The sequence below is a fragment of the Nothoprocta perdicaria genome, unplaced genomic scaffold, assembly GCF_003342845.1.
Source record: "Nothoprocta perdicaria isolate Ctin4 unplaced genomic scaffold, notPer1 scaffold_95, whole genome shotgun sequence".
Lineage (NCBI taxonomy): Eukaryota > Metazoa > Chordata > Aves > Tinamiformes > Tinamidae > Nothoprocta > Nothoprocta perdicaria.
This window is the reverse complement of record NW_020456254.1, coordinates 2,361,575-2,387,837: the sequence shown is the minus strand read 5'-3', so window position 1 is coordinate 2,387,837 and position 26,263 is coordinate 2,361,575. Positions and strand designations below refer to the sequence as shown.

At 35.9% G+C, this 26,263-nt stretch overlaps 1 protein-coding gene across 1 annotated transcript in view; it reads left to right on the top strand.

The window, feature by feature from the left end:
• Positions 1–26,263, top strand: part of VIPR2 (vasoactive intestinal peptide receptor 2) — a 45,752-nt gene that overhangs the window by 9,354 nt on the left and 10,135 nt on the right. The window contains exons 2-8 of the mRNA XM_026053002.1: positions 3,341–3,448; positions 5,484–5,581; positions 19,707–19,804; positions 20,523–20,664; positions 22,829–22,979; positions 23,844–23,904; positions 25,144–25,213. Coding sequence (XP_025908787.1) covers positions 3,341–3,448; positions 5,484–5,581; positions 19,707–19,804; positions 20,523–20,664; positions 22,829–22,979; positions 23,844–23,904; positions 25,144–25,213 — 728 coding nt within the window. The remainder of the gene's footprint in view (positions 1–3,340; positions 3,449–5,483; positions 5,582–19,706; positions 19,805–20,522; positions 20,665–22,828; positions 22,980–23,843; positions 23,905–25,143; positions 25,214–26,263) is intronic.

Below are 26,263 nucleotides of genomic sequence, written 5' to 3'. Positions count from 1 at the left end.
ATGAATGAATTGCGATATTTTTGAATTACCAAAAACTCTACTTTCTACAAACTAACTCGGTCATTTGATGCAAATTGTGTTGATCTGACTGGTAGTTGATAGTCACAGTGACACAAACCTGTTTTCAGTCCTAGCAACCCTAGAACCTCCTAGTGATTTGGGTGTGAATAGGACTTGAACCTCAGCATTTCTGTATGATATTTTATGCAAGTGAAATTTGAATAAGACTTCGGGAGTTTTTGTGGAAAAGACTTTCCACAAAAGCAGAGTTCCAAAGTCCATATCGTTCCGCTGTGCATGTAGCCAAACTTTAGTCTAGTCCATATAGTTGAGTGACACATAGATTTTTAAAGACTTCTGAACCATCTGCAGATTACCTTAGTAAATATACTATTTTAAAGGAGGTATGTCGAGCAGAAGGGGAAATCTGTGGAAGTCACCAGCTTTTATGGGTGTGCATGAACATTTCATTATTCATCTCAGCTTTTCTTTGTTGCTGCTGAAAATGAGAGTGGACTAAAAAGGTCTGAAGTCATACAAGATGCTAATTGTGTATTCCAGAATTTATTTATGCTGGCTAAGGCTGTACATCCATCGAAGCCAAGAGATTTTCAGTTTGTCACTACATTTCTGAGTGCTGGCAGATGAAGAGAATAGTTTGTCTTTCTGAATACTTGTATGTCAGGTTGTTGATGTTGTTTCTGGCCTAAAATCAACTGGAAAGGACACATGACCTGAACTGGCTGGGGTAAACATTCTTTTACTTTGCATAAACTCTGATTTTGCATCATAGAGAGTAGGACTTGATTTTAATCCAGTACTGCAGTTCAGAAAACACCTAAGCCTGTTACCCTTCGTTAACTTCAAAGACTACTAGCTCTGATGTTAACCTTATATTTTAAATTGGATATGGATGGCCAAGCCAACAAAACCTCAGAGATATCATTACTAAAGCTAAAGGAACGGTCACAAGTGCTGGAGGGATTACAAGATAAAAGAGAAAAACATAGAGCACAGGTAAAACACATTAGCTAATTCCAAAACACTTCTTGGATGAGTATCCAAGGGATAGGGACCAAACAACTGAAAAGTTCAAGTGAATTGTCAGGGACAACAGCATGTGGGCCACAGCAAAGAGGAATGCCGCTCTGTTTCCAATCCTCTAAGGCAAGACCTAAAAAATGAGCTAGCAGTTTTGGTCTAGGACACGGAACTACTGAAGAAACCAAAACATGAAATCACTAGAGAGAAAATGAAATGAAAAGATGAAACCTTTCAATGCATAGATGTAGAATGACTGAGTACATGAACAGTAATACTTTCTTCTAACCCTGAAGAGTGTGTTTCTTTGACAAATGAGTGATATTAAATCCTTTGCATCTTTTGTACCTCAGGGTTACCCCAAGTTACCTCAAAAGGTGAACAAGTACAACTCGTGTCATCACAGACATGTTTGCCCTGACAAGGAAGAAGTTTCCATGAAACATATAGATAGAAGGACTGAGTGCTATGTGTCCTAGAAGTGATGAGCGAGTGGAGAAGTTTTTGTCTGATCTATAGCAGAATTATCACTCCAGGAATACAACTCGGAGTACGGATTACCATCTCACTGTAAGGGCTCACTGAAGTAAATTTGAAATAAATAGGAATATTCACAGTCTTGATTCTGCAGCTGAATTGACAATTTCAGGCTCTCCTAGGAAGAAATAAGCATTTTTAGAATGGAATTCCTCTGACCGTTTCTGGTTCTGCTTTAGAAACAGAGATTTAAATATTAGCCAGTAGTACACCATCATCTTATATGCTGTGCTACATTAGCTGGTAGATCAAGGGAAGTAATTATTTGCCTCTATTTGGTCCTTGTAAGACTACATTTCAGTAAAGTTCTGTGTCCAATTTTGGACTCCTCATTACAGGAAAAATATAGATTGGGTAGTGGTGGTCCTGGAGAGATCATCCAGGTGACAATTAAGTCTGTGACATGCAAAGATCAACTAGAGGCTAGATTTGTTCACCTTGGAGTAGAATGAGGGTCTGATTGCTGTCTTGATCTATCTAATGAGCTTATAGAAGAGATGACAGAAGCCAGGCTCATCTTGTAGATGTACAGAAAATAATAATAGGAATAATAAGGAATAGAATCAAACTGCACCAAGGGAGAACTTAATTTCTTGTGAGATAAAATTCTTCACAGAGTACTCTTAACACTAGAGTAGATTGTATCTCTATCTTTGGAGGTTTTCAGAATTTGAGTGGAAAAGACCTTGACTCTCCCAGTTCAACTTTGAAGTTAGGCTGGCTTTAAGCTGGGACTACTAAAGATTCTTTCAAACCTCAGTTATTCTGCTCTGGATTTTCTGGTGAGGCACCGGAATAAGGGATCCTGCTGTCCTCTAACAAGCCTAAAGTGTCTTTTTTTTTTTTTTTTTTTTTTTTCCTCCCAGATTCTTTCTGAACTTGGTATTTGAAATGAGTATGGGTGGGTGTGTAGGTACTAAAACAGAATAATAGAAATGCTGATACAGCAAACAAAGTAGTAGAGATTAAGGATGCTTATGTATAGGTTTTATGCTCTCTAATGAAAGTAATTGTCCCTTATACTTTAGGATGATGTTTTGATGTATGGGGAAAATAGAGAAAAATAAAAGTTTATTTTACATTTACTACAGATTAAAACTGTAGATTGTCATTTGCTGTTTTGAAATCATAAATATCCAGAATCTTGCGCACAGTTTCTTTTTGAGAAAGATGGTGATATAAATGTTCTCCTTATTTCTTTGTACCCAAAGCTTTTTACAAGGAATTATTTAGCTTAGAAAGCATGCAACACCTTTAAACAAATAGGATATACATGATCCAAGTGCCCACAGCAGGCTGTAGAAGATTTATGAGCATTTCACAAGACATTGCACTTGAGCCTCATTTTATAGGCTCAAAACAGCGTGGGCACAGCCAGTAGTTAGGATCAGGTTTGCCTGTAACATTACTGCTATTACAGAATTGGTATGCTAATACTCCATACTAATACTCAGGAGTTGCTTATAAGCATTGGTTATCTTTGTAATCTAAAAATGAATTTCTTAGCATGATCTGTGATATGGTTTTAAAAAGACATTTTGCAAACAAGTGTATTAACTCAGTTAAAAGCTGGTTGATGAACAGAATTTTATGATTCCTTTAACACTCATAGAAAATACCATTTTTGTAACTTTCTTGAAGGAGTCTGTTCTTTCTTGAACTATTCATCTGAAGCTTCCACCAGGTTTATGTAAGGTAAGTGCAGTGAAATGATCAAGACCAGCCAGGGCTTTCAAGTCTTTTACTACTGTTTTTGTTTTAGGATGTGTTGGAGTTTGGGATAACATCACCTGTTGGCGTCCTGCTAAAATTGGAGAGACTGTCACTGTCCCGTGTCCAAAAGTATTTAGCCTTTTCTCTGGCAAACCAGGTATTTTATTTTAAGTTTTATTTTTGCAAGCATTTAAAATGCCTCCAAAGTATTATTTTTAAAGAAAAACCAAACTTTAATATAAAATTTGAAAACATTTAAATGGGACAAAAATAGGTTTTGTCTCTTCTGTATTTGCTAACATAACATGTTGAAAATGTTTATTTGCAGTTTAACAGTATTGCAAACAATATTTGCAGTATTTTCCTTTTAAATAATTTAAATGGTAGATTATCATGTTACAGACATCTCTTTAGAATGTATAAATAGCTTACATTGTCTTTAAAAAAAGAAAAGTCACATCTATATCAAACTGTAGAAGGGGTTCTGCTCTTTGAGGAGACATTGTGGTTTAAGGTCAAGGTCTAGTTATGAGATAGGGCCATTTGGTCATTTGTCAGTCAACCCTTTGTAGGATATTTACAGTATTCAGCTGAAAACTTTATACAACAAACATATTCCAGTAACCAAAGAGGAAGATAAAAATCATAAAGGTTTTAGATTGGAGTGTATAAAAACACTTTGGGTTATTTTTAGTCAAAGCTGATTTGAGATACATAAAAGTCATTCTTGGGTAAAGAGAAAGCAGGTATATTTGAATCAGATGAATACTAGTGGTAAACTCCAAACCACAGCATTACGTTATTAAAGAATTCATCATGGACATAAAAATTGGTTCTGGAAAGTTGCTAATGCTTTAACATTTTAAGAATAAATTTTAATAATTTTAAGACCTACTATTCTTTATGACATTAAACTCTTCAGTTTTGTCCTGTTGACTTTTTTTCATGATCTATGAGTATTAGAACATACCCCAGCAAGGAGCAGAATCATGAAGTGCCACCATCTCACCTGAGTTATCTCATCTGAGAAAATAGTCAAATTCTTAGTTCCACCAAAAAATATTTTCTAAAATCAATACAATGTTCAAAATTTGTTTCTGGTGTAGTTGCAAATTTCTTATATTTGCCCGTTGTGTCAGAGGTTGGCTTAAAGGGTGAGATTCAATGTGCATATTTACATTATTTGCGTACCCATTGAAGGTATTACAGTACCTAAATTAGTGGTAGGTACATGGGCAGGGTGATTCAAAACCAAATTGGAAATAGAGTCTCCAGGGAAAATGAACCAAAAGCCCGTGATGCTAATCACAGAATAGGGAACACGAGGGGCAGGAATTGTGCTGCCACCTTTTTCCAGAGCTTAGGCACTGAATTGGGGCCATTTGTTACACATTTATGGTCCAAAGTCCTGTTTAGAGTCCTGATATCTATCAGGCACAGTTTCTTAACAAAGCTGCAGAATGAAAGATCTGTCTTTTTCTTAGGCTGTTTTACCATAAAGTTGAAGAATGGGTTCTAGGCTATGTTCAGATGGAGATATTTCAAACCTATATGTTAGATTTCCTTAGAAGACCATCCTGCCGAACAAACCAGCTCACACCAAACCCTTTTCATTGTTTTTCAAGCCAGCACATTATTCGACCTTTAACGTACATAACCAACTATATCAACACATTTATTGCAGCATTAATTCATGACCACAATATCGAAAATAACCCTTCCACCGATCGTTTGGAATTGCCTTCCTGGAAAACCTTAACTGAGTTTAAGAACAACTCTCAGATAAATTACTTTTCTATCAAACTACTTTAGCTACAAATTATCCTTTTTACAGAGTGACCTGAAAGACTCCATCCAGAGTAATTTAGATAAAACTGTAAAATATTTCAGACTTTTTCAGATATAACAGAAATAGCTGTTATACCAAAAGAGAAGCCCAACATTACAGCACTGAATTTCTTTCATTTTTTCCTTTAATGCAAACACAACTCAGAGCTGGGAGTAAAAGCCACAATAATGTGAATGAAGTGCATATGAAGGGAAATAGCTGGGTTGCCTTAGCAGAACTGTGGGAAAGTACAGTATGTTAACAGCATATTTTCAGAGCATGAATAACTTATTTTGGCTAAAGATTCATTGCTGAGAATCCTGGAGAATCCTTTTGAATTAAATTCTAAAATATTCCTTTGCAGGAAATATTAGCAAGAATTGTACAAGTAATGGATGGTCAGATATTTTTCCTGACATCCTAAGCACTTGTGGGTATAATGACTATGAGGATGACTATAAGGTAGGAAAATATTTTCTATTCATTTAGATATCGGTGTTTGAAAGAGTTATGAGATGTATTTTGTTTTCAAATAATGCACATTTTGTTCTATTGGAATTAATGGAAATCTCTAGACTTTTGTGGTAGCATTGATTCCCAAATCTCATATAAGATAAAAGCAAAAAAGTAAAGTTCAGAAACTGTTCTAAACTAGTGACTGTGAACAGTTGGTAACTGCAGTAATGCATCTACATTCCTAATATTCCTGGACTTTGTGCATTGTGTCTTTTCTAGATGTTTCTGTTGTAATACAATATTAGGATGTATTATTCCATTAATGCATGTACTGCTACTTGATTGCTGATATGTCTGACTTATGATAAGTAAAATAAAAGGAATTTAGGTTATTGGATTTATTGAAGACTTACATTGGACTTCCAATTGTGTTAGCAATTAAAAATTGTTCAAAACACTGTCAAGATATGAATATAATACAAATGGAAAAATGTTTAGTTTGTGGAAAATATTTCTTGTCCTTTTTGTTGAAGGAAGCACCTTTTCCATGATGTTTTATCTGCATTCTACCACCCTTTCTTCTGAGGCTAACAGAACAAGAGCTTGTTTATATATGTGAGTTCACAGTGTTAGTAAAACTCTCATTTTCATGAAGACAATGAAATTCTTGAATGAAGCTATTTGGCTAGCTGGACTTTTTCTGATTTGTGGTATGTGTGGAGTAGCTCTGGCAGAATGGTGTTGGCTTCAGAGACGTGGTAACATTCCAGCTGAGACGTGCCGTTCTTGCTGTCTCCCTCTAAAAGCTTTTCTCAACTGTATTAACCTACCTGCTGTTTGTTAAAGATGTATTTTATTTATGGATTGTGGCAGAGACTTCTCTCTTGACCACTGTTCAAGAACCAAACAGGAACTAAACAAGAAGAGTCAGGAACTAAAACATGTATTCTAGTGGTGGAGGCCTGTTTGCAAAAGAATGTCTTAGAGATTGGCAAAAACAGTAAAATAGTAATAGATTTTCATCTTTTAGCAGGCTTTTTCAAGTTGTGTCACCAAGTTGGTATTAAATACAGAGCAACTGTGTGTAAAACACTGGAAAAATGTGACTCTCCCTCAAAAGAGTGCAGAGACTGTAGATTGTATGTGTAGTTATTAAGGGAAAGAGAATAGCTCCATGTATGTGTTTGAGTTGATATTATAATACAGGCAGAGTTTATTTAGGAAGCTGTAGTTGGTGAAATTCTGCTTAGGCTCATTTAGGTTTGTTACCAGTTAGAGATTACAGTAACGGTTAAATATTTCATAATATTATAGAGTTGTAGTCAGCTTATATTTACAAATAAATATTTTAGGAAGACCTTGGTCATAATCATAGAATCATAGAATCATAGAATGCCGAAGGTTGGAAGGGACCTCAGAGGTCATCGAGTCCAACCCCCCTGCTCACGCAGGGTCACCTAGAGCACGTGGCACAGGGCTGCATCCAAGCGGGTTTTAAAGATCTCCAAGGAAGGAGACTCCACAACCTCTCTGGGCAGCCTGTTCCAGTGCTTTGTCACCCTCACAGTGAAGAAATGCTTCCTTAAGTTCCTGTGGAACTTCCGATGCTTCAGTTTGAAGCCATTTCCTCTAGTCCTATCCCTGCCCACCACTGAAAAGAGGCCGCCCCCCTCCTCCTCACTGCCTCCCTTGAGGTATTTATACACGCTGATCAGGTCCCCCCTCAGCCTCCTCTTCTCCAGGCTGAACAGACCCAGCTCTCTCAGCCTTTGTTCATATGGTAGATGTTCCAGGCCCCTGATCATCCTGGTAGCCCTGCGCTGGACTCTCTCCAGCAGCTCCACATCCCTCTTGTACTGGGGAGCCCAGAACTGGACGCAGTACTCCAGATGTGGCCTCACCAGGGCTGAGTAGAGGGGGATGATCACTTCCCTCGACCTGCTGGAGACGCTCTTCTTAATGCACCCCAGAAAATAGCCATTATATAAAATAGCCATCTTCTTAATGCACCCATAAATAGCCATTGTATGTGTTTATAAGCCTAGCCATTACTGTACTTCAAAAATGATGATAAAGACTTTTCCCATTCTTCGCACAGATGTATTCCAAAACACTGCTCTGATCTGACTGCTTGAGGAAATGAAAACAGCAGTTTTTGAGAGGGCCCTTTTAACACACTGTCATTCTACCTAAGCATTGTCATATGGAGTGAAAGTGGAGCAAGTCTTAAAGAGGCAAATTAACAAATTATAATGTATTTCAGGTAATGGCAGATGACAGAACTAGAATAATAGAAAAGCTGTTTTTATTTGGCATGTGTGTTATTAATTTGGCAGAGGCGAATGAAATGCAAGTTGATTATATTTGCAGTAATAGTGGGAATAAGAAACTGGGAATAGGGAGTAGTAGTGAGATTTCAATAAGCCTGAAAAAGAGTAAGTAGTGAAACAGTTGGGATAAAATTCAGAAGACAAATGTGGAAAGCAGGTAGTAAAATAATAATTTCTAAACAGTGTACAAAGAAGTATACTAGATATCTAACACTGATAGAGTATGATATAAATGCATCTTGCTCGTGGGGAGAGTGGAAATAAAAGCACTGGTTGCAATTGAAGCAACTTGATTTGAGAGCTCCAGCCTCTTTTCTAGGGTTTGGGGATTACTGCTCAGAGAATATTCTTTGCCTAAAGATCATAAACTAGTTATCTCAGTGGAGATAGTAATGAACTTTTCTGACTTTAAAATTGACAGGTTAAAAGAAAATTCAATATGTTGGTGCTGACTTGTCAGAAGATAATTGTTCCTATGAAAATACTTTTTTTAAATAACAGTATTCTTCCTAATTCTTTTTTTGTAGTTAAAGTAAGGATGAAATTATCGTAATCAAATCCAAAAAGGAAATCAGGATAGTATAGGATGTTCACAAGAATTTTTTTTTTTTTAAATCATTCTGCCATGAGATTTCAGGAATTGGATTTCAGGAATTGGAAGTTCTACATCAGCCAAGTGACACAGAAAAGGAAGATCCTTTTTTTTGTGTTTTTGTCTGTCTTAGTGCTCAATGACAGTATCTCAAAAGAAAATATCTTAAGGAACCCTAAGCTACTCGGATACAAATTATTTTTGAACATACTCATAGGATGTGCCAATATGCTTTGAGGATGATGTGTAAGGTTTTCCTGAGGTCTATGAAACTTAGAGATAATACTAAAGATAATATAATCCATCGTTTCTCTGCAAAGTTCACTGGAATCATAAAGTTTATTGATAAACTTGTTTGCTTTCACTATTTGCCCTGATTTTACTCAGGGCTTCATCATTATGTCTATATTTTGTATCTAATGGCATAACTAACAGCTTCTATAAAGGAAATTATTGGCTTCATATTTTGAAATTAGCTGTAATTCTCTGATATAGCATCCTTAAATGGTTTTGTGTTATATTAAATTTTCCAGTAGTATTCCCTGGAGCTTCTGTTTGCCCTTGTAGGGGACCATTTGATAAATCTGGTAATGCCTGAATAAATATTTTTCCTTACTGTGAGAGATGCTAGCATTATCTCCTGAGCAAGTCTGTGACTTTCATGGCCAGTGCATGGTAAAAATGGGTGCAACTACAGGAGCTTAGATTATCATGAACAGACTCCTGGTGTTGTCATCACATCAAAGTGTATATTTACATCTTTGTTACATACTTCCAAATCTTTTCTTGTAAGTAAATTAGTTACCACTAAGCTTCAGGAGCCTAACAGATCAAGTTTTAGATGTCATCCCAGGCACTCAAATGAGATGTTTCTTTTTCCTTTCTGATGAATTCATGTACCACAATGGCAAAATGAGTAAATGGATTTGGCCATGCTAGAAAAACATGTCAAGACATGTTAACTAAGCTAAACTTCATTGCAACTTTTTCTTTTATGTGGACATATTTTGGCATCTTTTATTTAGACTGAACAAGCTGAAGATGAGGCCTATTGTCCTCAGAGTGTATTAGATTCTCTGTCATTATTACTAATATATGTAAGATACCTGGTGAATACAAAGGGCTGAATTGTGACCATTTTTATTTAAAATTATATCTGGGTCAGTTAATCTCAGCATGGATTAGCAGCAGGTCACCTTTATCAGATCACTGAAAGAAAACATTATGTATGAGTTGTATGTAATACATATGTGGCTATGTGATTTGAATACACAGGGTCATAAACAGACAAAGTAATGGATAAAAAGATTCTCAGGGCTACTAAGGACATGATAATACCCACACAGCTTGTATATAAGTAGAAGCAATATCTATGGGAGAAGTATTCCCCTAGATGACCAATTTCCTGAAGTGTCCACTCTAGGCCACTGTCAGAGCAAACATGCTGGGCGTGCTTGGACCTACCCAAGATCAGTGTGGTCAAGTCAGTGAGGTCGGCACTGACTCAGACAAACACTCCCTTGGATGTCCATAACTGCCTTTAGAAAATAGATGCATTACTGCTGTGAAATAGATCATTTTGCTGGACTAACAGATTGTTTGCCCTTCGTATAAATTGAATCTTTCCCTCTCAAGAAAATGTAACGCAGGGCTGCCATCTACCAATGCATTTCTTGTGCGCCTGTGAGTCATGCTGTATTTATTTACATTACATTCTGCATTTTTTGGTCATTACTTTTTCCACAAGATGTGATTAAGAGACCAATATTCCATAAAATAAATACAAGCTCTTCTTCCATTGATTTCAAGTGAGAAGGACTGAATATAAGCTGTTATTCTCTATTGTAAAGCAAAGCGGGAATTCAATTTACAATTGCGGAGTATTGACAGATTCTGCATATTTTCTGTGCACACTGAAAAAGTTCACATGCAAAGATGCACTTATCATGGTTCACATGTTCTTCCAGCACTGAATTACCCTCTCACCCCTAGAGGTCCTTCCAAAACCAAGGTTGAGGTTGAAAGATCAGCTGGGTAAGAGGGTCAACTCTGTCTCACAAGCTTCTGCGCTTATTCTTCTGTAAATAAGCAGAAGACTTCTGTCTCCTGAGCTTGGTAAACATGACACTGATTTAATGTTAAAAGAAACATTAGCAGGAAAAGATATCTTTTGTAAGAAAACAAATCACAAGTGGGCATTAGAGTAGATCTTCCAAAAAAGGGAAGATCAGGATAATACTAATGACACAAGCATGTGCTAATCCTTTTTATTTTTATATGAAACTTTTATAGTCATTTAAAACCATCAAAATTAGAGCTTTATTTAACTAATTAATATAAAATTAGCTGTAAATAAAAAGTAACTCTGTAGCATTAGGTCTTCAGAGTCCAGATTTAGGTTAAAGAATTTGTAAACCTTTCCATGAAATTGCTCTGGAAATCATAAGGGATTGATTTTTTTTTAATGCCTGATCAACTATTGAGATTTATGTTGTGATGATAGGTTGAGTACCTTCCTCTAAAAATGGAAGTAAACTGTAGAGTTTCAATTCTGGAGTCAGTATTACTCAAATAATGAAGTAAATATTTTAGAGGCCAGATATTCTTACTTCAGTTACAAAAATACTATTTTTATTAGATTTTCAGAAACTTTTGATGCATTTTATGTGCATGACTTGAATCAGTTTATGCTTTTAGTACAGTTAGAAAATCTCAAAGGGCTTCAGCCTTTACTCTGTATTACCAAATATTTTTAACTGTAAAATGTATGTAAAATATACATATTTTTAATATGTATAATGTAGTATTAAATTGTTGTGATCACTTGCATTCATTTTACTCCTGGCAATCCTATTATTTTTCAATTAAATTTGGAAGTTTAAGGCTTAATTTAATTGGGAACTGACTAATTATGGTTCATACAGAATATCAAATAGAAAGTAAGGTAGGCCAACATAACTCACTTGCCTAAAAGGCATTGATTTTCATGTACTGTCAAATTTGGTATGGGCTCGCCAGTTTATTTTGCATTAATACAATCTGAAGAGCCTATTTCTAAATGTTACTGTGTAAAATACAGAGTAGTGATAAACATTTAATAGCTGTGATTAAGTCAGTGTTAACCAGAAATAATTTATTTTCTTTGGGTTCCCATGGTGAATACAATGCAGATTTTAATCTTTTGCATTTTATTTTCTTTTAAATACTTCATAAATATGTCTTTTTAGAATTGCAGAGAATATGTTTTGGCAATTTTGGTGTATTAAGTCATTAGGAGTTATGTAAGTCTTACAAGCAAAATTAAGACACTCCTATTTACATTTATGTAGGAAATCTAGTTAACTGTGTGCATCTACATTGAAAAAAGAGTTTGATAAAACACCATGTTAATCATCTGCATTTTTTGTTCAACTCTGGAAATCACACCAGAATTTAATTGTTATTTTTAGACTAAGTGCTTTAAAGTATATTGGCCTTTAACTAGCTTTTCAACAGCTTGAGAAGCAAAGTTAATGTTCTCTGTAGAAAACTATAAAAAACCTAAAATATCTGAGCATTATAATGTAAGGCTAGTAGAATGATCAAAATGAGCTCATTAGCCACATTTCCAAATGCTGTACAATGAAAAATATGTGTATTCTTTGTGCCAGGATGTAATGTGATTTAAAAAAAAAAAAAAAAAAAAAAAAAAAACCACCATGTAATTAATTTTTTTTGCTTGTATTTTGAACAAAATGATCAAGGTCAGTTTAAGGTAATGTTCTCTTTTAAGAGTAAAGTACTCTTGGCTGATTAGCTACATATGTCTTCAGACTCATCTTATTTTTCTTTGTAACTAACTTATGAATGTCCCTTTGTCAGATGAATGGCCAGCAGATAAATTCAGTCCTATTGACACTGCAATCTATTGTGCTAGAGTAAGAGCACATACAATTTCTGGTTTTATTTTAGTCTGATTATTTGTTGTAGGGGTCATGCATGTGTGCAGAAACATTATTTTAAGTAATGTGTTTTGCTGAAGGAAGAATCTCTTTTATTCTTCCTAGTGTCTAGAAATGACGAAGTTGTTTCATCTCCAGCCTCCCTTGACAGTTGCTGTCAAGCTCAGACTATGTAGCTGAAGGCTGAATTAGGGGCACTATTGCCTCAGTGTGACTGGACAACTAATGCTTTATTAGAAAGTTCATGCAAGGTTTGGACTTCTTTTTTTAAAATTAATTTAAAAATTTGAAATCAGCAACAAATTAGGTGGGCCAAGTTTCAAAAGATACAACCAAAGGAGTTTTTCTGAAATAAAATCTAAACAGATTTTTCATCATCGTGCAGTACTGTAAAATATACCTCGTCTCTTCTTCCTTTTTTAGTTGGACTTGTTCCATTCAACCACGTGTTTTGAACCACAGCTACTTTCTTTATACTATAGTGCACATCATTCCTTGTTCTGATGATGGAAGAATATTTGCAGATTTTTAATTCTGTAATATCACCACCTTACATGCAAGTTTGTTTAGAAGTTGCAACAATTTGTGTAACATTATGTAGCTGAATTCACTTCATAGAACCTCTGCAGCTGCTCTTGGTGTTATACAGTCGTCCAGTTTTTCAAGTTGATGCTTTCAAAAATTGACAAGAAGAAAGATCTTGAATTTTCCAACACAGTGAATATAATTGGTATAATTTCATTTAGCTCTAGGGTGACATACGGCATATATGTGGTAGGCATGACTCTTGGGAGGGACCTCTAGAGATCATCTAGTCCAACGTCCCTGCTCAAGCAGGGACACCTAGAGCACAGGATTTCATCCATGCAAGTTTCTCCAGAGAAGGTTCATTTAAGCTCTTTTCCTCTCTTTAAAAAATTGTTCACAATCCCACAATCCTTTTTTTTTTTTTTTTTGATATCATCATGACTTTTGTCCTTTAATTTGCAAGAAATAATTTGTGCACTTTACACAGGTACTGAGGGGCTAACAATTATATAAAAGTGCTCCAAAAATTGTACGGGCATTATTATGGACAGCTCAGTGCAGACTCCATGCCTTATTGGTACAATGAGCAGTTAGTGTATTATCCGTAGCTGACAAAGGCCATTAGGCAAAAAAGTACCTTTCAAGATATTTTTCTCTGTTCATCTACTTTACTGAGTTTTGATTTCCACCTCAGGAAATAAACAGCACAAGCCAAGGGCACAGAGTCTCCTGCTCTGGAGGTCTTCAAAACCCATCTGAATGATAGGATATTTTCATCAGAAATAACACTTGCAGTTTTCAACATCTAGAACTGTGGCTGTTATGATGAAATTGTAGACCTGATGTGGATGGCAACTCCTTTCATGAGTGTCTCACTTTGAACACATGTGAATTGCATCAGAAGAAATGAACTTAAAATAATGAGGCTCATAAACTCTGGCTATCCAAGAATTTCCTTCAGTTTAACTTTGTGTTTTGAGTTAAGCTGTATTAATGAAAATTCTCTTTGATTTAACTTAGATTTATTTGAATTACCTTAATATCTAACTAACCTATAAAGAGCTATATGCATAATCGACACACATGCACATCTATATACGTGTATTAAGGACTGTTTATGTTGCAAGACTGGTGTAGTGAAGATTCAAACCTTTAATTTTTATATATTTATGTGAGAAAACAGTATTTAAGGAATAGTTTCGTCGGCTTCTCAATCAGGCTTATGACACCTGATCTTTCAGTAAATATCACCCTAAAAATATGGGGCATTTACTCCCTCACTACCCAGTAATTTATTTTTACTAAACACTATTGTTTTCTTTTTTGAATAGTAATTTTAGATACATGCTCACAATGTTACATACTAGCATCATCAGATCTGTGCATAGTAACACGATGGCTTCACAAAACAGAGTATTTGATCAGTAAACTCAAAAAACTTGCTTTCATGTGACTGGGTGTTAAAACCCTGCTGAATTCATCTGATTACACTGTACACTATGTACATCTGCGTTTAAGCAGAGGTCCTTCAAACAGTCAAAGGAGGTTTCTTTGGAGCCTGAGTGCAGTTCCTCTTGTCCTAATATCTTTGAATCACCACAAGCACAATGAATCAGATGAATCATAGCGTAAATGAGTCTGTTCTCTTCCATTAATTCCCTCACTTTTGGGAGATGAAATGACTAGTTCTGATGAGCTGCCTACCTTTTTGAAGGATTATATCCCACCATTTATATATATAAAGCAAAATGAGTCCTACCTCATTTGTTTTGACTGGTCATTAGTAGTTATTTGAAAGATTTGAAAAGAATGTGTTTGTTGGGTTTTTGTGTGTGTGTGTTATTACTAAGGAAACAGACTTAAGATATATCAAATCCCATGAGAGTTGGACCTCAGTTAGAAAATTCCAAACAAACAAAAAAAGCAGCCTTAAAATGATGGCCTTTAAAACACAATGAAAAAGAGCATAAAGGAAAAAAATATTAAAAATAAAAAAGTTGTATATCATTCTTACTGCATAATGGAAAACTGACCAAACGAGCAGAGAGGCACTTGGTGGAGATTTTTATTGTCTAAAGTAACTACATATCATCTACTTTGTGTTAAATTAAGAAAGCACATTATAATTGTAAGTAATTTTAGATGGATATCTTACGATGATATGAGTCACTTAGGATGACGTGAATCACCCTTTGTCTACTGTTCTTCATTGGTTATAAAGGTGCTCTAGATAGCTGGCCCAGATGAACCCACACCTACAAAATTCAGTGGCTTTTACAGCATCTCCTGCTTTACTGCGTTGTCCTGCACTTTATTCTAATTTATTTGGAGGAAGTAAATGGGAACTTTACATTCCTTGGCATTGAAAACATTTACAAGAAGGTGAAATTGTTTATCCTGAAATGAACTTCGTAGACATATCCAAAAACCTTTTCCTCCAAAATGGAAAAAAAAAATGCTCAATTTAATTACATAAAGCAGATACATTTCACAGTGTTTTTACTCAGTGCTGTGGAATCCCACCAAATTCCAAGAAAAGGGAGAAAGTAAGAGACATTCTGAGTTCAAATTGTTCTTGACACAAAGTAAAGCAGGATGTATAATCAGGGTCAAGGTTTCTCTTTGATGCATTGATCTGGCTGCAGTTTTCTAATACTTCTAGTGTAGAATCATTCCTGTAAACTTCATAGCTTGTAGCACCTGAAGGCTATAGAGGCCATAGCTCATTAGAGGCTGTAAATCTACTGCTTCTGTGTTTTAAATTTATGAAAGCTTAATAGATGCTGTGTCTAGGACAGGCATAATGGGAGGAAAATAATGTAGGATTAGTGCAATCACTCTGAGAAGTAGATGGGCAAATATGGAAAAAGTGAACAAAGACAATGCAGACTAAACATGGGTATAAATATAATATACTTGGCACCAGTCAATTTACATGTTTCCTAAACAAATACCTCGAAGTCAAGACAAAAAATTTAAGAATATACAGTCTCTCTCTGGATCTGGTATACCAGACCTTTCAAAGAACTGTTAACCTTCTAGGAAATACAGTGCGTAGACAAGAATTAAATGGTAATACAGGCAGTATTGTTTCAGAAATAATGAACATCAGAAAAAGTGATCAGAAGGCAACAGATTTTTCTTATCCATCCAGAATAGAAGCCAAAGGTGAAGCATTTCATCATACATGACAGGTTTTCTTATCTCATGGGAACTGACTTGTCTGTATTCAGAGCATCAGAATAGGTACAAGGACAGATTCCTGGGGCTTTCAGTCTTGTCCATACTAGCACAATCCACTTTCCAGTCATTTTTATTCACATACTTATCAGTCTATCTCTGGCTCCAGAAGGGAGGGAGCTAATAGGGATGTTGCTTTGGCAGTTGAAAAGATTGGGTTAACTGGATGATAATGCTACATGTTACAGGTGGATCCTTGTGGGATGAGAATAGAACTTTGTGCTAACAAATTATCATCCATGATTGCAAGAAAAGCTCCTCTCATTCCATGTACAGGTCTGAAATCCACTAGTATTTGACCCAGCATGTTCACTTCAGTGCATTCAATTTGTAGCTGCACTTTCATTAGTTTGGCCACCAAAAAAAAAAAAAAAAGACATTTTAATGCTGTGTCTGTTATTGCTTAGCTATTTTTAACTAGAATATGGTTAAACTATATTTGAGTTTCTTTTAAGTATTAGAATGGAGAAGATGAGTATGAATGAAGTACCTTCTACTGATCAATAAAATGCATGCTTTTGACTGACTGTGATTTAAAACATTAAAACATAAAATGTTTTCAACATGGAGCTGACAGAGCTTACCTGAATTTAATCGTATCATTAAATGTGTTAATAATATGTGCAGTAGGTTTGTATACGCTGTAAAACCTGCATAAGTCATTCAGAATCATAAGATTTTTTTTCACATGCACAACAAAGTTTTTGAAATCTACTCTAAGCAGTGAATACGGAAACCAGTTGTGTGAATTAATAATAAAGGATGTTATGACTCACTTTTGAGGAATTAATGCTATATTCAGTATCAGGTAGAAGCCAAGTACTTGAGTAATGAGTTCTCAAAAATGTCAAACATTTTTAAGAATAGCTTCTTTCTGTTGAAAGAAAATGTTCAAGTTTAAAGTACTTCTTATAGTTGCTGGGCTCTAATTCCTCTTGAAAACATGGGATAGGTAGTTACTAGCAACAGAACTACATAAACAAAATCAGTTTTAAAAATTTATTCTAATAATTCTTATAATATCCTTAGAATTCTAATTACAACTTTATTCTAAGCAAGCTTATTTTATGAATTCTTTTTTTTATGCATCCCCCCCATCAGAATAATGATGTTTCTAGAGTGCCAGCTTGCTAATACTTACTGTGTATTATCTGTGTGCAGAGTTCTTTATAAGATCTACCAAAAAGGAGGTTCATGGCAAATGCCAACAGAGAAATAGTGAACACAAGATTGTTTTGAGAGAAGTGAGGAAGTGAAATGAGGAAATCTAATGGGTGGATGACAGGAGGTAGTCTTAAGTCTGGGATTTAGAGACTGTATATGTTACAGAAAAGTGTATTTTGATCAGTTTAGTTATCTGTTAATATCTGATGCATGAATTTGTATTTGCTTGCTGCGTTGGAGTTATTTCTGCTTAAGCAGAGATAACTCAAGCATCTAAGACTCTTTCTTTGGAGTATCTCTTATAACTAATTCATATCACATGTTGACCACTCAGTAGCAGAAACAGACTGTGCAGCTGCTTTAAGTTTTTATTATTGTAATGAGAAACCTGAACGGATTCCAATCTTAGACTATTCTTGGGAGCAAGGACGTCAGTTCTGCTGGGAACTGTGAAAGATCAGAGCACAGTTTACATCAGAGCTCCTGGTTTGCCTACAAGGGCTATTTACAAATGCAGATAACAGGAGGCCAGGGCTTTCTGTATCCATGTCAGGATTTGTTAAGCCAGGATTTGGTAATTCCCAGGACAAGAAAATGAGGTTGGTGTAAGTTGTCCCTATGTTGACTCTTACCAGGTGTTTTGTGTGTGGCTTTAGTGTTTAGGTTTACGTATAGAAACCACTATAGGACACCTCTAATTACATTTTTCTGTGAAAGTGAAAAGAAAACTTCCACATAGTATTTAAACCAAGCAGGTCTATTGTTGCAGCTTATCTTGCAACAATAATTTTGCAATCTTAATTTCCTTCAAATACAATATTTACATGGTGAGTATTAAGAATTTTTGATTTAGAGACCCTTCAAATTTCTTTTCATGCATTTGGTAGAAGTGTCTTTAATGTGGCCTGCAAATTACAAGATGACAACTAATAAACCTATTGTAGAACTGCTGTGGATTACTCAAAAGTTTTGCAGGAAGTGTTTTATTTGAAACTCCAAATGTCAGGAAATAAAATTCCCTTTCTTTCAACATATAAATAGGTATGTGAGGCTGCCAAAGTGCTAAGCCATTAAGTATGAAGCAATACCTTCTTCCATGATTTTGGAGAGGAGGTCAGGCTGAATGGAGATGTCCAATATACGTGCAGCATCCCTGGTGTCATGAAGAAACCCATTATAGACTGTTGTAATTGATGCTGAGAAATGCTTTATCACTCATTTCCCAGAAAACTGCCCAGGGACTGGCTGGGATTTCTTTTGCTATGACAAAAGCAGGTTAAAGAAGCATAAGGATGCTCTGAAATGCTTGTCTCTAGGCTTTGCTTTCACAAACGTCCAAAAATGGACAGAATTGGGGAGTGTAAGTCTACCACCCTGTCAAGGAATTGAAGGGCAAGTCGAAGTGTGTCAGGTAGAGAGAGGTGGAAGGGGTGAATAAATAAATGCATAAATTGGATAGCAGGAAACAGAAATAACACCTGATAAAAACCTTGAAATTCTGTCTGTATAAAAGAGCACATTCTGCACTGTGCTTAAAAACTTATCCATTAATTCCATCAAATAGTAAATAAGTCTACAGCTTTAATATTTTATCTAGCTTCCATGAAAGTAATTGCAGTCTAATGACTTCATTGTAAGCATAAGTCAAGAAGCAGCTTAGTTCTGACATAATTTAGCATAATTTTTCTTGATATTCTCATTCTGAATATGATTTAATGTCATAATATGTGACTGGTAAATTTAAAGATAACTACAGTTAATGAACAGACTGTGTTCTTTAGCCTGCTTTTTCTTTATGGAAAAGATGACTTTGCAAGCTTTAACAAATATGTTTACTGAAGATATAAGAGGTTGTTTGGGTCAAAATTTCATAATGTGGAATAGGAAATTAAAGGGACCTAAACATGTCTTTAGACTTAAACGGATACATAAATGCATTACTCAGGACTCAGAGATAATTCTTTAAAACAGTGGCTCATTCTCCACAGTTTGTTAGTATTTATGGAAGTTTATGAATCTCACACTTTCTTTGACCTTATTGACATAGAATAATCAGCTGAAATTGTATCAGCTTATGTGCTCAAGTTTTGAGGTTCAGAGGTGGAATTTTTGACTAAGGTAAATTGGCTTGAGATGTTGCAATGCAAAAAATACGCTGGAGTAAAAATATTATACTTTCTTCTCATGTTGTATAGCCAAAGGGCTGAAAATAATGTGATGTATGGCTTTTAGTCTACATATTTAGTGAAAAATGATATCATTTTATAGTCATTCATTTTATAGTCATTTTTACATAGCAGTAAATGGTTTCTCCATCTATATTTTTTTCTGTGCAGGTCAACTTCTATGTAAGGGTGAAAGCAATTTATACCCTTGGACACAGTGTATCTCTGATTGCTCTTACAACAGGAAGTATAATTCTTTGTCTTTTCAGGTGGGTATTTTTCATGAGTAAATAAGAACAATGATAAACATTGTTAACAGTTGTCTGATGTTTGGAAAACTGGAAAAATGGATACAGATATTTGGAAAATTGGGTTTATACTTTGCTCAATTAAGTAGTTGGCAGTAATGTTATCCTTCAAGTGCTAAATCACTTCTCCTTAGCACTCATTCACTTGGAATAGTAAGTTCCTCATTTGTTCATCAGGCTTTCACAAGGCTAATAGACAAAGGAAGAGAATTTTTATATCTCACTGGACAGAAAAGATCAACAATCTAATGTTTTGCAAGGATTTTTCAATTATTCTCACATATATACACATCATAGGATGAAAAGCCATTATATAGAAAAGATGCAGGAATTAAAGGAATTAAATTAGGAATTAAACAAGAAAATAATAAGGGAAAGCATGTCTGAAACACAAGTCAATCAAGATTTTATCTGCAAGAAAAAGATTGCAGTGAAGTGTGAGCTCAATGCTGTTGGGATCTTTTGGTCTGTTATACTGAAGTCAGATGCTTTATTTGTATTTTTTGACAGAAAATAGTAATAGAAGAGAACAGCATGGCAGCAGTGACAATATACAGAGGAGAAGAGTGTAGGTGCTAAGTCAAGGTTGATATCACTAAGAAGCAGAGAGTAATAAAAGTCTGTTCAAGAGGCTTTCTATCTTGAAATCTAAAATGCCTATTTTTAAATCTCTTCTTAGAAAACTCCATTGTACTCGGAACTACATCCATCTGAACCTGTTCCTCTCTTTCATTCTAAGAGCAATCTCTGTTTTAGTCAAGGATGATATTCTCTATTCCAGCTCCAACACAGCTCACTGTCCAGAGGATCAAACCTCATGGGTAATAAACCTCTTTTGCTACCTGGTGTAATACTGTTGCCTCACACATTTTCCTCCCCGATCCTTTGGAATATTTAGGAGTACCAAGCTGTCAGAGTAGAGAATTCTGTAGAGGATGTAATGACTTCTCCTGTAGGAGCAAAGCAAACATGTGGACTGAGGGAGCAGTCAAAAGTTCTTAGGCTTTTGAAAGATTAGTCCATGGACTCTCAAAATAGATTTTTTTGAGGGCGGGGGATGGGATTTCTTTTATTCTCCAGTTATTCTTGGCAACATTCTTGTACTGCCCTATTTGGATGTGTTGAAGTTTGGCTTGTTGACTGATTTCTGATGCTTCACTTGTGGGATGACTTTGGTGAAGCTGTTTTGTTGTGCACTGCCTGGGTCCCAGCTCTGGCACCCAGCAGCAGGGAGGCTTTGCCCCTTCAGCCCATATGGCTCCTTCACAGCTCTGTTGCAGGCACGAAGACTTAAAAGCACCCAATTTAAAACTGAATGTTACTATGACCTGGATCTGAATGACACGGATCCATAATTTTGGCTTTAATGACATGATGCCTTCACTATTCAGCATATGGAAATAGACCTGATGCAGGCCTAACAGAGAACCTAAATGATTCGGTGCAGGTTTGTAAGTCAAGACAGTACTGTGGAGGAGTATATGTGGTAAATGTGTATTGGAACTGAAGAGGAATACAAAAATTTTAGGCATAAAGTCTTGATCTTGATCAAGACAAACTTTCATTGTTATTTTGAACCATATATTTTTCCCCTGTTATAGTTTCTGGCCTGTTGCCACTTCTACAATAGGCCAGAATCCTTCGAAGTCCTGTGGTGAGATTAGTCACTGAGCAGGATGACTGAATTCAGCTGCTTCTCTGGGCTTCTGTCTGTCTCACTGGGAGAGAAATAGTCCTTTCCAGAGAGCTCATCTATTTTAAGACTCTCTCTGGACACGGAGGTCTTTCCTCTCAAGCTGTAGAAGCAGCTAGCTAGTAGGTGGCTATCTTAGGCCACAAACCTCGCTTTTAGGGAACTAAAACTAGGTGAAATGAATTCAAGACTTAGGATCTTATTTACTTACCTGAATGTACACATGTAGTGCTACTTGGGATGCCCTGAGATATCCAAGATACTCACAAGGGGCTGACTGGGAGACCATCACCTTCTGCACAGGCAACTGGAGTCAGGGGTACCTTAGAGTATCTGACATGGTAGTAGACATTTATGTTTAGACAAAGGAATCAATCACTGAATGAATAAGATATCTAGCTAGGCATTTGACATAAGTGGGTTTTTAATAGAAGCAGAAGAGGTGCAAGGTGTTTTAGAACAGAGAGCGTAGAGCAAGCCAAAAGTAGGAGAAATCACTGGTTTATATTTAATTCACTAGGCTGCACTTGCCGTATCATCATATATCTCAGTGCAGTCTCAGCAGAAGCATTTTAATGTTCAGTTCTTACCTCCCGAACTCCTGCTGGGAAGTATCAAAGGCAACACTGTGGAAGATCAGCAGCACAGACGTCTGAAAATTTGTTCTGCAGAACAGCCTACAGACTATGTTGGAACTACAGTTTATCATATGTTTTTGTGTCTTATTAAGAAACACTAGAGCATTCTATAAAGGGAAAACATCATCTTTAGAAGTCCTCTTAACTTTGTCTTTTTGCTTGAGATATTTATGATACAAAGTTGGATTTTTCATTGTTTCCTTTCTAGCCTTTAAAAATTCATAGAGCAGTTTCATTAATTTTTACTATGTTCTGTAGTTCGAGTACAGTTTTGAAAAATTTATAGTTAGATTTTTATGTATTAGCCATTTAACAGCTAATGATTTAATCTGATAACCACTCATTAATCAGTTGTTGCAAGTGTGTACATTTATTGATAGCCATGACCTTTTAGAATATTTATGCTATTATGTTTTTGAAGTTTCTAAGTGAATTTACTATAAGCCATCTAAAACTTCAAATAATAAGGTTTTTTTACATACCATATTCTTTCAAATATATCAATTTGCCTTTATGGTTAAATGAAGAAATTTTTTTCTGCTTGACCTGGGTTACAAACATTATGTGGAAAATTAAAACTTATAGGAAATATTACTAACAAAATAATACTGCATCTTTTGTGCAGCAAGTTTTACCCCTGTTCTCACATTTCAGGTGGGCTGCAAGGCTATTTTGGTATTTTTTCAGTATGGTGTTATGGCAAACTTTTACTGGCTCTTAGTTGAAGGACTTTACCTCCACATCCTCCTTGTGTTAATATTCTCCCCCAACAGACATTTCACAGTCTACCTGCTGATTGGATGGGGTAAGAACTTAAGTAACTTCCAATAATGGTCTCTCTTCTTTGCCTGTGTATTAGTTTAGGGCCAGTATTTCAAATGGGGCAATGACGCAGTTTCTATTCTGGTCCCCCCAAGTTACTGCTAAGCCTGTAGCCAGTCAGGGCCCATGATCACCTACCTGTTCTCATGCTCTTTAGCACGGCTCTCATCTATGCCAGTTTGCACTGCTTGACATTGCCTACAGGTGGCTCAGGGGACACGATGATCCAGGGACTGCCACCCCATAGCATGATTTGTATCATTCAGATTGATTGAATTTGGGAGGTGAAAGAAAGTTCTTTGCCTGTGTATGGGCACAGGCAATGCTTTGCCATGTGCCTTTGCTGAAAAGCTCATTAAATATTTTCCATATGTTTTTAAATATATATATTCCTTTCATCTACAGACAGTGCAGTGGCATATATATGGAGCAGTTGAAAGCTTCCAGGAATTAATGGTCATAAAACATTTAGGTGTTGCTGGGAAGAAACCAATGTGTGTGACTTTTTCTTATGAAATGATTTACCCTTCAATTTTATATTGTAGTCTTAGCAATTAAATTGGGAATTGGTGTGGATATAGTATTTCTTTATAGGTCACTTGGAAGAAACATAAGAAAGAAACCAAGAAAGGCACCTTCTTTGTCTGTTAGTGATTACACCTGCATTTTTATAAGAAATGAATGCACTTTCCTGCAGTAGTTGTTAGCAAAACTGATAGCATTGAATGGTTAATCAGCAGGGCCTCTCCATTAAATCCTTTATTATATTCTGTATATTTGGGAAATAGTGGCTACAAACAGACTGAACCTACTTATAATCTGTCTCTAAACCTCTTTGTTTTTATAGGAATTCCTACCATATTCATTATTACATGGACAGTAACACGGATCCTATTAGAGGATACCGGGTAAGTAGTGGGCAAGGGAAAGCCTGAAGTCCCCAACCAGTACAAGCCCTGCCTTGCTTAAAAGGCAAGGATATGGTGCTGTTCACAGAAGGGTAGTTTGCTGTTCTGCAGGATATAAATATTGGAAAGCTGAAATTCCACAGATGTGGCACTCAATGGAAGATGTTGAAAATCTCTTCAACATGAAGTTTATGCATGCTACTTATTTGGAACTTTTAAAAGGAGGAGGTGGCAGAGAGATGTGCTGGCTAGGATCTCCCCTTTGAGATCCTCATGTAGACCACTGGCTTCCTAATTTGCAAAAAGGCAATGGGATTGAAATCTAGAAATCTTTGGATATCCTACATTCACCTAAGCGAAGCAATGTGATATCTAAGCTGTGCAGATTCAGGTAAAAGCATGACTGAAGAGAGCAAGGTCTGATCATTCCTGGCATGAGAGGGGGAGCGCAGATAAGAACTTTGCTGAAGTCTGACCTTGCTCAAAGGTCAGACTTGCTACTACTGCTGGCACTGAGGAATGGGATGGAATGGGACAGAAGAACTAGTGGAACAAACAGTTTTGACTTGGGTTTTTTTTTGGTGTCTAACTAAATTTTTCAGTTATTTGGTTCTGCTTTTAAATTGAAAAAGCTGCATATTTCTAGATTTTCTTTGCAAGTTCTCTAACATACACACAATTCCTTACCGCTTCACCATTATTAAACAATTAGAAGTCTGGAGCATATTGTTCTTGTTTAAGATTAATCATTCAGAACATTTCTTCTCAGAGTATTCAGGCTACAGTTACTTAGCCCACGGTGAAAATTAAATTTCATATTCTTCAGACAAAGTTTCAGCTTGAGTCTCATATTTTCCTAAGCAAGTCCCAGCCATCCATAACTTGAATACCCCACAAGGAAATTATGTCGTTTTAATTGTATCTGTCAGTTCCTTTAGATCTTCTGCTATCCAGAGGCTCTTGTTGAGTGCTTTTTGGAGAAGTTCCTCAACAGAAAGTGAAACTAAACTTTGAGCCCCTAAGGGCAGCGGCCCTCATTATTTCTAGTGCTATTCTGGTGTCCCCAATGTTTTAACTGATTTGAATATGCATATTAAAAACATGGAAGTAAAAATTAGAAGTGGGAAAAGAAACAGGCATTATATTAGTATGCTTTGATTTGTATATCACAATATATCTAAGGTTTTTCTTGCTAGTTGAAATTAATGTTAACATCATTTTCTCTTTTGCTTTTTATAGTTGCTGGGATACAAACGAGCACAGTGGTCCCTGGTGGGTTATACGAATACCAATTTTAATTTCTATTATAGTAAGTAAACTTTAAAGCATGAATTACACATCAGTTCTGCACTGTGCAGCACATATAGCCATTCTTTACTGCTCCTTACAGGCAGGCAAGAATTCTGTTTTAATGAAAAGAAATTATGCTGAAGAAGAAATTTTAAACGGATGCCAAAGCGCATTAAAATATGTTGCCTTAAAAATTTGTCTGCCTCCTATTAAATGAACAGTTGCCTTTGTTTGTATGTTGTTTTTTCTTAAAAATCTTCCCTGCCTGGGGCAAGCAAAAATCTGATTACACTTTTCAATGAACTGAAGATTTGATTTGGCATGTAAATAGACAGCCTTGCAATTGAGAAGGGAAAAAAATATTGCAGCCATAAAAAATTTAGCTGTGTATATCCCTCTTTAATTGATCACCTCCTGAAATATATATTGAACATAAAATATTCTCATGCATTTGAGCATGTTTCATTGTTTTTTCTCCTGTGTGAAGCTCATCAAAGTTACTGGGATAGCATAATAGAATTACTGCATTGGACTTAATATGCTGTGGTTATATGCCATTTGTGAAAGCTGTCACAGTTCATATAAATGCATTTTAGATACATTTGCTCTGGTGTTTGTACACCTCAGACAGAAAAGTTTCTGCATTATTAGGCTACACAGGATTTCAAGAGAGTCTGGGTTAACCCAGAACTTATACTTGGGCATATCTTTTGCATACTGAAAAATATTTAGAAAGAACTTCATATCATCCTCATACAAAGTTTAAAGAGAGAGCAGTATATGGTATGGCATGTGTATGAAATGATACAAGGTGAGGACTCACAGAAAAGGTGTTTTACTATATGAAGAAACGGGCATGCAGTAGAGTTACAGCATGAAGAGGCTACATGAAGAGCAGATGGAGAATATGGGATGATCCAAAATGAGGAAAATATGATAAACACCTGGTGTTTGCTGGAAGATATGCACCTTTTCTCTGGATCTTCAATTCAACAGCTCTCCCAGCTTCTCTGCTGGGAAAGATCCCATGGGCTAGGGCTCTAGAAGGAAGAGGGGCCCAGGAGAGCTG